The sequence below is a fragment of the Ptychodera flava genome, unplaced genomic scaffold (genome assembly GCF_041260155.1).
Source record: "Ptychodera flava strain L36383 unplaced genomic scaffold, AS_Pfla_20210202 Scaffold_86__1_contigs__length_474469_pilon, whole genome shotgun sequence".
In the NCBI taxonomy this organism is placed as follows: Eukaryota; Metazoa; Hemichordata; class Enteropneusta; family Ptychoderidae; genus Ptychodera; species Ptychodera flava.
Window position 1 is genome coordinate 391,091 of NW_027248408.1, and position 14,375 is coordinate 405,465.

Sequence of the window (14,375 nt, forward strand, 5' to 3'; positions counted from 1 at the left end):
GACATCGCCGTCTCTGTCGTCAATAGATGACTGCACTACACATATCGTTCACGTTGCCTCAGAGTCTCTCATCAAATTGAACGTAGACGTAAATATCTCAATCGTCATTTTGATTCGTTTTATTGCAGTATCGAGGGGCATGAAGCACTATCCAGAAACAGACTTGGCTTGGGAACTTGTAGGAGCCCCTATGTGCATTACGTCATTCAGAGCAAAGAACATATGCTTATTACCCGGTCTTTTCGCCGCTTTCTACTTTCGTCACATGTGCTTTACTGCAAATTTGAAATAACTTTCCTTCAAACTTTGCAGTCCTTGACTTTTATACAAAAGACATTTAAAACCCAAACGATGCGTGCACTGACCAAACCACTCTGTAACTGAGCATGTCGACTTTTCATAAATTTTGGTGACAAACTGACGAGTAAGCAGAAGTTGTCGAAAATTCCAAACGGTAGGTTTATTAGAGATTGCTTGTCATCCTAATATGCGTGCACGGATTTCTGTCTCAATGCTTAACAACTTAGTTATGAACGAAGCATTGAGAAAATCGATTGTTTAGTACGCTACTGATAATCACAGTTTGTAGCTTTATTGACGGATGATAAATCACGGTAACAATACAGGGTGCAAAGGTTGTGTCAAACTGTCGCTGATTCAAAGTAAATATTTTGATGAAACAACGATATACTCAGAACACGTTGATTCATACGAATGTTCTCTAGTTCATCAACTCTGCGATTATGTTTATGCATAAAAGATCAGTTTTTTAAACTTTGTGTCACAAATAAGTACATAGTAAGAGTAAAAAACTGCAGTTCACCAAATATAATAGACTGGAAGATCCGTCGCTCGAGGGAGCTCTCCATGCTCCCCTTCTAAGTTCAATGAATATTCAACAGCAATCTGCATAAAACTTCACATATTTTAGCGACCAAAACAGCTGTAGGCATGACTAACGTTCTTTCATCTCGCTGCCGCATGTGACAGACCGCGTCCAGTCGTAGGAGGAAGGGAGCGTAGGGAGCGTCCTCAGCGACGGATCTTTCAGTCTACAAATATAAATGATACAAATTATGATTCAGGGAACGTAAGTACAATAGCGGGTTCAAGTCACGTAAAATGAAGACACCGCTGTAATATGGGTACTCGCTCAAAGCTTCAAAAAATTAGTGTTCAAAAAGCTATTTCTATGTATACAGAAAGATAAATACTGAGGGGATCAGTTTCAATGAAGAAAATTATCAATGGCAATAGAATAAAGACTTGTAAAACTATATACACATTTTCACATATTTTCTAATGCAATTTCTTAAGACAACATTTTCTAATGAAGAGACAAAACTGCTGAAATCTTGATTTTGATTTTAAATAGTTTTTTAGATAAAAAACTTTTCATATTGATGAAGTATAAAAATGTATTCTAAATAGACGGAAATGAGTATTTTCGTTTGATATAGAAGTTATTATGAACCTTAGCTGGGTCGTCCTTGGGATACATGTTATAAGTTTCTTTTAAAGAATGGAGTTGTTGATTATTCGTCATTTCTATTCTTCCCCTGGTTATGTATGACTAATGCCTGTCATTTGCCGAAATAGTTGTTCAAGGCATAATGCAAGCAATTATTATTTACTGGTTTTTACAAATAAACAATAATCTTGTTCCGTAGATGTTGTAACTTGTACTCAATTTTGTAAGGCGAACGCGTCAAATGATGTGAAGAGTATTGAGTCATAAAACGTCACCATAACTGTGAGCACGTCACCTGCTGTGTGAATACTATGGGCACAAAACGTCATCAAAACTGCAAATCATCGACCAGAATAAACATAATCAGCGATACCAGTACTGTAAGAAAAGCAAGTAAAACATGAGATCCTTGCACGATCACTGAACAATATCAGCGATAACAAATGCTATTCTCCGGAGGTGTCTCGCTATGACTATAGCGCATATTGTCCATGAAATCCCTCAGCAATTAAGACTTTAAATGTTCTATTTCAATAATTTATTGTTTTTTGAGAGGGTTAAAATCATAATATTTTGTTGTATGAATTTTGGTCTTGGTCTAGGAGACAGAGTCTATGTAAACTTTAGGTTCCAAGATAAGAAATTGACCATTTTAAACTGACAATTCTCTAGTGTTTAATAAGCTCAGAACCCCCGTAAATTGTATATTTTTCGGAAAGTCTAGATATAGGGAAACATTTTGGTTACCATAGTGTCACCATTGTTTACATAACTATCACGTGATAGGTAATTTGCATAACCTTTCAAAAATCGGTTTCCCTATGTTTTGTTTCAATGCTTTGAGATATGTGGCTGAAATTCATGTGAGTGCAAGCTATCCTACAGTCTTCAAAAGTGTGTCTCAGAATTTTTTTAAACCTTCTTAAACAGTATTTATGCCAGAAAAACTTCCAGAGCAGTGAAGTTTACCATAGTTGATTTCTTTAAAATTGTGCTGCAAAAAAAACTAAGCAAGATATATAATAAATCTGAGACACACTTTGAAAGAGCATCGTAACAGCTTGCATTCCAGCAAGTTTGAGTCAGATATTTTGAAGTATTGAGACAAAACATAGGGAAAACCGACTTTTGAAAGGTTATGCAAATTATCTTGTCACGTGATAGTTGTGTAAACAATGGTGACACTGTGGTTACCAAAATGTTCCCATATATGTACGCTTTCAGAAAATGTATACTTTACGGGGGTTCTGAGTTTATTAACCGTTAGAGAATTGTTAGATTAAAAACGTCACATTTCTTGTCTTGGAACCTTAATTACAAGATGTTTCTTTGTAGGCCCAAAACTCAGTATTTAAAACTCCGGGTCCGTAGGTAATGCTTTTACTTTGATTTCTCTGATCTAAGGCATCCCTCTACGTGGATAGACAGCGAACAAAATTTCAACACATTAATCTTGCAGTTAACATAAAATTTAAGGAAAATGAATGATCAATACCGAATGGGACTTTTTTTTTCATTTATGGGATTTCAAGCAACTCACCGACTGAAGCACTTTTAAGGCAAGAGGCTTTCCCATGGTGATCACAATGGTCTAGATAGTCGTCTCTGAGATATTCGGAGATACACCGTCCATTTTCGTGGTCGTTTTCATTCCTGCACTTTCCATCTTCATCTGATCACAAAATAACGCACATAAAGCTTCAAAATGTTACCTTTTAAACGAAGATTTAATAAATGTTACAATAGTCGGTCGTATGTGAATCAGGTACAAAATTCTGGTGCTACTGACGCACAGATGAGATAGAGATGTATTTGTGCTTTTCAACGACCACGAGGTAATTGGCTACTTTACACAATCACTGGGCAAAATAAACTGCGTGTTCTTCATTATACATCAATCTTACCTGACATGTAGAACAGTGTATAGATTCCTTTGAATCCCTTTTCGTTTTGAATAGCGTCACTGATTTGCATTTCAAGTGTAATTCTGCCGCTTGAGACGAAGCCATTCCCATGATGCCCCTGGCACACTATGCCAATCAGTTTACTATCACTGAAGATCTTTATCATTTCCAATCTATTGTCACATGGCGTAATGATGCCTGTTCGAAAAAGAGAAAATGTTATTCGCAGATTCTCCTCGTATATTATACAATTTCGGATTGGTGATGTACTAATACAATAATATTTGTAAAGCTGAGAAAGTCGCGATTCATATCGCTTTACCACGACTTCACCCACAGATCGCAGGACACTTGTTTCTGTGTTGTTTAAATATTGTAACATTACTCAAATCAATTATACCTTAATCTTACGTACACTTCTCTCTATGGCGAGCAAAAATATCCTTCAAACGCCTCAGAAAAAGAGTCCATCTATGTTTATTACACCTCACTCATTCAGCGTGCACTGCCATTGGTTAGACACGACTCACGTGACATGTAAGAACGTAATGACGCCCTCTACGAACGTGATGATGCCCTCTGCGAACTTGATGATGCCCTCTGCATTTGATATTACATGGATGACGTCATTTTACTTACTGCGCATCCTTTCTGCGCCTAACAAATTGTCGTTCGCTTGTACTTGCTACTACTATCGCTGCGAAACGTCATGCAGAGCTGTCACAGGCACAGTTAGACGACATTTTGATCCAAGTAAACAGCAAACGAACGAAAATGGTAACAAGTAATGCAATTTCTGTGTTCATCGACTATGCAAGCAACAAATTTGGATACACCACCGAGGAGATCGGCAAACTTTCAGCGGCAACCCTGGACTCGGCACTGACAACATTTTACGCTGAGGTTCGGACTCAGAAAGGCGAACTGTACTCGAATAAGTCTTTGTGTTTTTGTGTCTTTGCATGTTTGCTTGTTCGGTGTAATAAAAATAATAAAACATGAGAGCTAGGGCAATATCACGACTTTTGCCTGCCCTCGGGCTGGTGGTCATGAATGAAATATTGATGATGCCCTCGCCTACGGCTCGGGCATCATCAATATTTCGATCATGACCACATCCCTTGGGCAGGCAATAAATCGTGATATTGCCCTCGCACTCATGTGTGATTATTTAAATATGTCCCTATATAACTTATATCATCTAAAAAAACTGACGACATACACTGTTTTCCAGAATGATGAATACTTCTCGGGTTTAATGTATCACCTTGTACATATGCATTACCTGAGTGAACGTCCGGTGAATTACGTTGGCCAGAGCATGCCGTCCTTCAACCAGCAGTCCTTACACCTGATATCAAAGTCTTAAGACAAACATCGATCACTTTCATTACAAAGCCGACAGCATTCTTCCACTCCATTGATAATATGATGAAATCCATCGTTAATGTCTGACCCATGTCTTTTCCTTGTAAGATTCGATGTGGCAACCAGGATCTTGGGACATTGGTCGACAAACGCTGTAAAATTCCAACTGTACGCAGCAACATATATAGTACAAACACATCAAGGTGCTTCAACGTAAAACGCAGATTCATGAAAGTTCAATCCAATCTAAGAAAACACTCACAGACTTGTTAGAAGACCGCCAAACTGTAAGAGTGACAGAAATAAAACAGGCCACAGCAGCTGGAAGGTCAAACTTAAAGCCTGTTAAACTACCTATTATTTTCCTTCTTACGGGGACAGCTACTGTTAGATTATACAAGATAAATTGAATAACCATCGTGTATTCTTATGATAACACGCAGCATACTTTGTACACTCATGTAAAATCTGTCATTGTGAAAAAGCTTTCAGGTAGCTGCCGAAAATTTTTGCCCAGAGTTTGTGCTGTTTTAGGTTCTAATTAGAGCCGCACTTTAATCACACTTACAGTCATAACATCAACAACAACAAAATGAACGGACAACACAAACAATCAAACATTGATACATACATAAATCACGCACAAACTTGCGCGTATAACTACTTACCTAAACACATACGGACCACACATACGTACGTACATGAGCGGCATCCTACCTTGATCAATCTCCTCTGATAAAGTGATATCTGTAAATTGACGTATGTTTGGTCGTATACTCTGTCGTTCCTGATCTCGAGCTCGTATTTTTCTTTCACAAGTTCGGAACCGTTCGGGTAAGTTCGGTGAGAAGACAGTTAACCACCTGTTGCCTTTGTTTCATCATCTTCCCTGACTGCAGGGCACCAAGGTCAAGTAAGTTAGGAGTAGAATTGCTTAATATACCAAATTATTTTATGGAAATGAAAAGATAGCATAACACTACTAATGTCAAGGCAAGGTTCTGATGGTACAATACAGTACAGTACAGTACAGTACAGTATAGTACAGTACAGTACAGTACAGTACAGTACAGTACTGTACCATATTGTTATATAATGTACTGTACTTTGCTTACGTACTGAACTGCACTGCGCTGTACGGTACTGTATTGTACTGTACTGTACTGTACTGTACTGCACTGCACTTTACTGTACTGCACTGCACTGCACGCACTGCACTGTACTGTACTGTACTGTACGTACTGTACTGTACTGTACTGTACTGTACTGTACTGTACTGTACTGTACTGTACTGTACTGTACTGTACTGCACTGTACTGTACTGTACTGTACTGTGCTGTACTATACTGTACTGTACTGTACAGTAATGCATTTTACAGTAATATACTGTACTATGCTGCACTGCACTGTAACCGTACTGTACTCTACTGTACTGTACTGTGCTGTGCTTTGCTGTACTGTACTCTTCGGTACTGTACTGCACTGTACTTAACTGTACTGTACTGTGCTGCAGTATACTGTACTGTACTTTAATGTATTGCATTGTACAGTAATGTACTATACTGTACTGTACTGTACTGTACTGTATTGTACTGTACTGTACTGTACTGTACTGTACTGTACTGTACTGTACTGTACTGTACTGAACTGTACTGTACTGTACTGTACTGTACTGTACTGTACTGTACTGTACTGTACTGTACTGTACTGTACTGTACTGTACTGTACTGTACTGTACTTGATTGTATTGTACAGTAATGTATTGTACAATGATGTGCTGCACTATTGCATACCTTTCGGCTCTATTGTAACTTGTCCAGCGCTTTTCTAATGTCTGAGCTACGAGGCATTGCGTATACAAAACAGTTACTGGCAAGCAACCATGTTAAACAGACCTGTGTAATCAGTCCTCAATGGAAGTTCACTCCTGAAAATTTTGTATACAAAATAAGATCGTGTCATTTTATTCATTAGTTGATTTCGTACAAAAAAAAAAAAAAAAACGTCAATGATAGTTTTTAGGGAGTGTTAATTAGCAAAAGTTATTGTTTTTTATGACTTCCTCCAATAAGCTATTTATTTCCGAAGTAAGTTCATTCCTTAACCTGTACTATCGTACTTTGCGATGAGGCACATACGTTGCAAGAAATACCACCTTCCCTTGTTGGAACAGAAGGTATGTGCTAATACAACGTAGAACATTTAAAGGTAGAACGCTCCTGGGCGACAGATATCGGGGCTCTCAAACGTTTATAATTTTAATCTGATTACCACTTGTGGGGGCTCATTTTAACAGTTAAGTATTTCACTTTCAAGACGTATACTACCTTAAGGACGGAAATAGCTCAACTTAAGACCCGAAAGCCATGTTTCCCATTAAAAGGATGAGTGTTTCAACTCACATCAGTGGTATGCTGACATTCAGATTCATGATAAAGTCGTGATACCTAGGAATTTGTCCACTAGACCATGGGTCCGCCGCTATTTCATACCATCTTTAATCGATATATATTGAGATACAGTCGCTTAAGAAAGTGAAGACCACTAAAATTGTCGAAGTAATTAACATCAAGACAGTTTATGGTCGCAGGGCCAGTTGTGGTGGTAACATTTTTGTAAAGCATGTGTAGCCGAACGGCGGTAACGATTGTTGTATTTGACCAATATCAGTCGAGTAGGCGTAATAATTATAGTATCATGCTTATCGACGAGAAATTCCCTTCGGCGGAACTTTGGCTGAAATTACAATATACTATGACTGACAGTGGTGACGATAATATTATATCATTTCATAAAGAAAGCATTAAACATCGTATCAGTTATTACCCCGTGTTTGTTGAGGTTATGTCGGAATGAATTTACAGTTAACTAGATATTCAATTTCCAATGTTTTTTGAAAATACACATCGGTGTCTTCGGTAAGTAAAGATAATATCAAAGATCGATATTGTTACTCGAGACGCGGTCATACCATGATGCGGCCTAGTCTTTCAAATGGTACTTACATCTAACCTTGTACACAACGAAACAAAGCAACTTACCCTGAACTAATAAACTAGCCTACATCAACATTTTATATCGAAGGGCTCTTGCACTTTTCTTTTGAATATCAAAAATGGAGTGAAAAATCTATTACAGAAAGGATCATAACATCAAACAGATGTTTGATTTTTAATATAGTGGCACCTCACAAGTACGCTTAAAAGCTTTCGAGTTGGTCCTAAAATGTAAATAATAGAAATGTTGTAGACGTGTATGGTACGCGGCTAAGCACCAATAATAACCGCTAGCTGTGGGGTTTGCCGCCAGGTGTTCGGAGATCTATCGCCGCCTATGGTTGTCACTCGTATAAATTACAAGCTTCAGGTTGGGTTTAAGGTCAGAAGGTTGAAAGGCGTACGTTACAGTATGTCTCTCATACTCTTTTATAGTTGGTTGGCAATGGAAGCATTGTTATTACAACAATGGGTGACAGCAGTTTATGTTTTTTGAAGCATGATAAATGATCCAGCAGGGTAAAGTAAATTTAAATACTAAGCGATCTTATGATGAGATCATGGATTTATATAACTATGAAGTTGCAAGTGGGTGATTAACAATATTTTCAGGAAAAATACATTTTTGAATAGAATTATTTTCGAGACGTAACGTTTTTAATGTAATTAAGGTCTTACGCTCGATTGAAAGGAACATTACAAATGACATACACTACCGTCACTGTGTAAACATTACTAGTCTAACAGCCGTTGTCAAAGGGCAAACCTGTTGTGTACTCTGCGCAGATTCGCGACCAGAGACGTGATGTAATTCAGAGGCGTATACATATTCTCAAACGAACGAACACACCTTGGATAATCACATACCTTAAGATAGTTAAGTATCGACAAGAACCTTGTATATGTTACGGAATTAATAGCTTCAAGAACAACCGACTGTGCACGTTTGGTAGAATACCAACTTATAGAAATATACCGGCACGCAGTCCGTAAAATGTGTAAAACGACATGACCAAACAAACAAACAAACAAACAAACAACAAAAACAAATGAACAAACAAAAAGTTCCTAAGACACAATATAGAGGCTGATTTCAAATTGAAAGTAAATGTGAATTTGCCTAATTTCGTATGGCCGGCGCCAGTTGTTGCTTGACCTTAAACTTGACCTTTGAAATCATTATTAAATGTACCGACTTTGCGATTGTTCGCGGAGTGTAATACGAAATGTATATCTTGCGATAGTGAGGGGACAGCATAACGCCTCTGTTCGTTGTAATGTAGATGTTTACGTGTATCAAAATCGATCAACGCCATCGCCACAACGTGTACATAGGTTTCATTTACAGATTATCTCCAGAACCCGAGACATCGCGAACAATTACTCTTTCGATATAATGTCATTTTACGTGAATGCTATTCTATATGTTGTAGACCGAAGTCATAAGTAAACAGAATGTTAAAATACTCCCAGAAAAGTAAACGACCAAGGTAGATAAAATGCAGGAATCCATTTTCAGAAAAGGTTCAGAAAATGTATTAATACTTACTTTAACGTCAAATGCACGAAAAAGGCGGCACACAATTACCTCTGGTTGTCATGAGAACTGCCTCTCCTTACGATCTCAGTGAAGATGTTCCTAGTGAGCAACAAATCTCCGAAGACGGTCGGTTATGACATATCTATTCAAATTCTGATGTGCTGTATAGAATATATATCTCTAATTCGTGTCAAAATATCGACGTTATAGTTCCTGGAAGACATGTATGCTACCTTTGTATACTCGATGTGAGGGGTTTACGTGTTTCTATTTTGAGTATGCCAGTTCGGGGAATCCCATCTGAGTGTAATTTGGATAAGCGAGAATATTTGCATGATGTAGAACGCGCATGCGTATATGTAGGCCATGTCTAACGACAATAGTTTGGTGTAGATCAGCAACTCATACGGTATTCAAGTGTCATTGAGGTCATACAAAACGGGTCATTAGTAATACTTTGTTCAACTTTAACCCATAGTATACACACTGGTGACCCTTGTAGTGCTTTAACTGACATAAATGCCACTTAGCAGGGGGTGGGTGTGCCATACGCTAAGATTAGTCGACTTGAGAGTGTCACAAACGGGTTGAACTAACGCAGAAGCGTATGCTCAAAGAGAACTAGACCAGTACAATAACAACTCAAGTCTTACGTACACACAGTGACATTTCACAAAGGTAGTATTGTTTTATTGAGGTACTTAACGACTGAAAATTTATTTCACACTCTATGAAAACATCGCGTCCTGGTATTACATTGGTCAATGCGAATCACGTGACCACATCATAAAGTCCTATTTTGTGAGAAACCTCAGCAAATTCATTTACATACCTTGAACACAACATTAACATGATCTTTGTTTTGCATTTTCTACTTCTACTCTGCATTTTGGCTTAATTTATTACACCTATCAAGATAGGAATAACGGTTTAGTAGCAGCGATTATGCAGCTTTGATCGATGTGGACGTGACGACGGATATATTTCTGCAGTTGGGTCAACCAGAGACCCTCGAGAAATTTCCCGAGGGTCTATGAGTCAACTCAATACAATGGTAGTGCTAAGCACCACAAACAGCGTACCATGAACCCAGCAGACCCTTTTCACAACAAAAAACACCCTCCACCGTATCGCTGCGTCATTATATAGTCGGACGAAAGGGGGAGCTTTATGTACTAAAGCTGATTATCGGACAACGGTACATTAATAATTTACTGACATTTTAATAAATTTTAGCATAAGCAAGTAGCGGGTGATTGACATTTAAAGAAAAACAATCGAGAGGATATGCCTTCAACATGCGTAGGAATCCTAACACGAATTATTTTCAAATGATGGTGTTTAGTTTGAAGCTAATTGAGATTAAACCATGAAGATAATTTGATAATCATGAAATATATAACATAATTATATCTTACATCACGTTTGAAAAGGGAAATCTTAAGTTTTTTTTTTTTAATATCAGAATATCGTTTTACTTAAAAGATGTTTAAACTAAAGTAATTGAATCATATAATATCACACCAGTACATTATGGCGCAAATGCAGCAACCTGATTGGTCGAGACGTACAAAGAACCGTGGCATATTCCCGATGTACCACAACTGACACACGTGCGAGCTTTCAGCATAGTAAGAAATACACAGAAGACCACTTATTGTTCTTAAAACTTTCACAGAAGACCATTTAATTTTCTTTCAAGTTAATACAGCGGATGGGTAATTCAGATCTGTTGGATAATAAATATATTTGAAAGACGTGTTTGGTAATCAACCATTTAACATGAACATAAATTTGGTAGTATTGAATTCAATTGAAACTTAAACGTTTAACCAAATACAAAAATCACAAATACACAATATATGACCCGAATAACATGTGAAAAAATCTAAAGTGAGCTTTTGAACAAAGACCAAATGTGAATAATTTTTCCTGTTTTACATTTTAGCAAAGCTGTTACGTCTCTATTTTCTATGCTGCAAATAATACTCTAGTTCTGTATAAACCAAAACCTGAAGTAAACTAAAATTTGGACAATCATCACATATAGATAGAAGTACTCATTCAAATATATAAAAGGCACATATACCAAACGCTAAGCTTCAGTCGCGCACTTAGAACCGTTTAGAACGAATACAAAAATGACGTTTAAAAACACATGATACCATATAAATATTTATGTAATCTTAGAAACAGAGATACTTGAACTTTTCACTGGGTAAAATAAAATGCTTGATATACAAAAACATATACACATTCACTGATTCTGTACATGTGTCAAATACGTTCAGAATACACGTACGTATACTAATAATATGCATAAGTACAGTGTACACTTGGTGTGCAAAGATCTTCATTACGTATACTTATGATCTGCAAAGAAATACTCTAAGCGTATCATATTGGAATGTTCCATATACAAAGATACGCTCCGTATGCAATTAGTATTGTGTTCCATGTAAATATACGTAAGTATACTGAACCGGTGATTATTGTGTCCTACGTATATGTGATGTATGTATGATCAATAATAAGAATGTAACAAAAGTATTTCCTTTCCAATCAAAGTTTACTCATATGTAAATTTAGGATCGGCCACGTCAATACCAATAGCCCATTGGTGAAGTTTTATACCACGCGGTCTTCTTGACTACAATATTTTTATCAACTATTAAATACATATTTATATGCTGATGATATATGGAAATAATACGATATGTACCACAAAATGACCATTCCAAGCTATTCTATATAAAATACGGGATTGCTTTGCTGGGAACAATCTCCGAAATTCAATATGACAACAGTCTTTCTATGCTGACACTCAAAGCCAGGATATGTCACACGGACGTCGTTTTCTGTTTTAAATGTTCACACTTTAGAACTATCGAGTTTACAGGTTTTTCCTCGTCTAAACTGTGATCCTGGATTTCAGGAATAGATTGTTCCCTTCCACCCGTTCCGTATTTGTCGGCCATCAGTCTGAATATGCCATAATTGAGCAGGATACGATGTTGACAGTTAGTTAGCTTATCAAAGTGTCTGCAAAGGCACTGAAATGTCAAATATTTCCACAAGAACACAAGGATAGGTTAGTAAACGTTCATATCTTCATAAATACTACATGATCTTGTGATATGTGATTTCCCTGATGGGCTACAGAAGCGCGGCATTGCACGTAAAATATTTGCTCCTAAATATGAAAGGGCACACTATTGCCTCAAAGATTTCTTCTGAATGATTAAAACTGGTCTATGAACTTTGATAACCTGACAGCAATCATTAAAAGTATCGCATATGCTAACATCCAGCATGTACAATGATTAAGACTGCGTGTACATGGAAAGGTTTTTACAAACAAAATGAGTACATCACATACATAGAGATTTGATATAATGATTACAGGACTGTTCACATATTCTGATCCATCCCTTTTTCAAATGTTTGTATACAATGGACTCAATACAAGAGTGCCATAGTTGAATGCTATCAAATGTAACTGACAGATTTTACAAAAAGTTTGTTGCGCACTAACGCATTTAGCATATTATAATTATATTATAAGTAGTAACCACGGTTAGGGAAACTAGTGAGTGTTAGTTGTTTTCTTGTATGTCACACGGACATGTATTTTTTATTTGGGTCAAAGTACTTACAACTTAGTCCACATTACTCACATATGACGTCACAACCACACAGATGGCTACCAGTAGAAAGGCGACTCCTAAAGATATGTACAATTGTTGTGCTGTACAGAGAAAGAATATCAACTGATTAGCCTAGCTCTAATCGTGACATAGTACATGCATTTTTCTACTTTTCGTCTTCCATGTCGAGGCAAAATGATGTTTTTTGATTTTTAGAAAACTATAATAGGGGTATTCAAGTTTAGTTACTTTGATGTTTGCTGTATCATTTTCCACGCCTAAAACGTAAAGTCTTTACATTTCAATCATAAGCGTTAACGTTACTTAGTAATACTGAAAATATTAAAATAATGAAATAATATTTTTTTTCGAAATATTAGTGATATCTAAGGCCCAATATTTAAATGAACATTAATGGTGTGAGCTTGATATCTTTTGATCAATTAATTCATGGTTAAATAATGTTGAAGTTATATTATTTATCAACCATAAATCGTATACTGTAAATTAACAGATTCTATAAGGAAGTTAAGATTGTATTCCTATTTCTTAGAATATATACTGTGTGACCAACCAAGAATTGCCTTCAAAATTACTTTATGAAATAAAGGATAATCATTAACAGGTAAGTGACTTACCGGCTGATAAATAAACTAATTCGCTACTGTTGTCAAAACCCGTCGTAGATGTTTCTGTAGCAAAAAACAAACAAACAAAGATGAATGTATCCAGTGCAATAAATTATTTTTCGAGATGTATAGTATCTGAGTACGAAGAAATTTCTAAATTGGGAGAACAAATACATGAGTAGGTTTTGCTAATAATAAAGACTATCGACGAACACGGATTTTGTGTAAATTTCGAATCACTTATACCGTCTGGTGATACTTTGATACTTTATTCTCAATAAAATTTTTCATCTCTGTGATCAAGTTTGCTGCGTCTGGTTAAATTGATGAAATTTGTTGTTGTTTTTTTTTTTCAGATTGCTGATTGTCATTCTAAAATAAAGCAGTCGACATCAGCCAGCTACATTCTTCTACCTACCATCGATCGCTTTCACAAAAATCACATTAAATATGAATGTAGTTGAACTGATAAACTTCAACAAGTATCGCATTTATTCGATTGTAGCACAATATTTCAAAGATAACTGTATGTCGTTGACGTTGCGACTGAAACACCGTCTGGCAGTAAAGAATATTGACGGGAGCATTCGAGAAGGATCAATGTTATACCGAAACACATAAGAACAATGATCAAAATAATTTAGTTGAAATGATACGTAGACTCTTTCCATGATAAACCAAAAAATATATTTGTTATTAGAGAGTCTATCACAAGGATCGTGATTTGTCCGATGACTGTTTTTCATTCCTACCTGCATAATAAGTAGTTGTGTATGGAATATCAGATCCATCGCCACAGTGATCGAAAGTGTCTTCAGTA

At 36.6% G+C, this 14,375-nt stretch overlaps 1 protein-coding gene across 1 annotated transcript; it reads right to left on the reverse strand.

Annotated features, from left to right (window-relative positions):
- Positions 1 to 1,080: 1,080 nt before the first annotated feature.
- On the reverse strand, positions 1,081 to 5,934 carry LOC139129042 (uncharacterized). The gene is made up of 4 exons (XM_070694714.1): positions 4,661 to 5,934; positions 3,376 to 3,573; positions 3,012 to 3,143; positions 1,081 to 1,849 (listed from the first exon to the last, which is right to left on the reverse strand). The coding sequence occupies exons 2-4, from the start codon at positions 3,539 to 3,541 to the stop codon at positions 1,800 to 1,802; spliced, it is 348 nt and encodes a 115-aa protein (XP_070550815.1). The 5' UTR covers positions 3,542 to 3,573; positions 4,661 to 5,934; the 3' UTR covers positions 1,081 to 1,799.
- Positions 5,935 to 14,375: the final 8,441 nt, after the last annotated feature.

What these genes read in the sequence shown, in the direction of transcription:
- LOC139129042 (XM_070694714.1), bottom strand. Translation starts at nt 3,541, where the DNA reads ATGATAAAGATCTTCAGTGATAGTAAACTGATTGGCATAGTGTGCCAG. An exon ending in TACACTGTTCTACATGTCAG is followed by an intron (nt 3,144 to 3,375) that starts GTAAGATTGATG and finishes TTTTGTGATCAG; the next exon opens with ATGAAGATGGAAAGTGCAGG. An exon ending in CCTTAAAAGTGCTTCAGTCG is followed by an intron (nt 1,850 to 3,011) that starts GTGAGTTGCTTG and finishes CTTTTCTTACAG; the next exon opens with TACTGGTATCGCTGATTATG.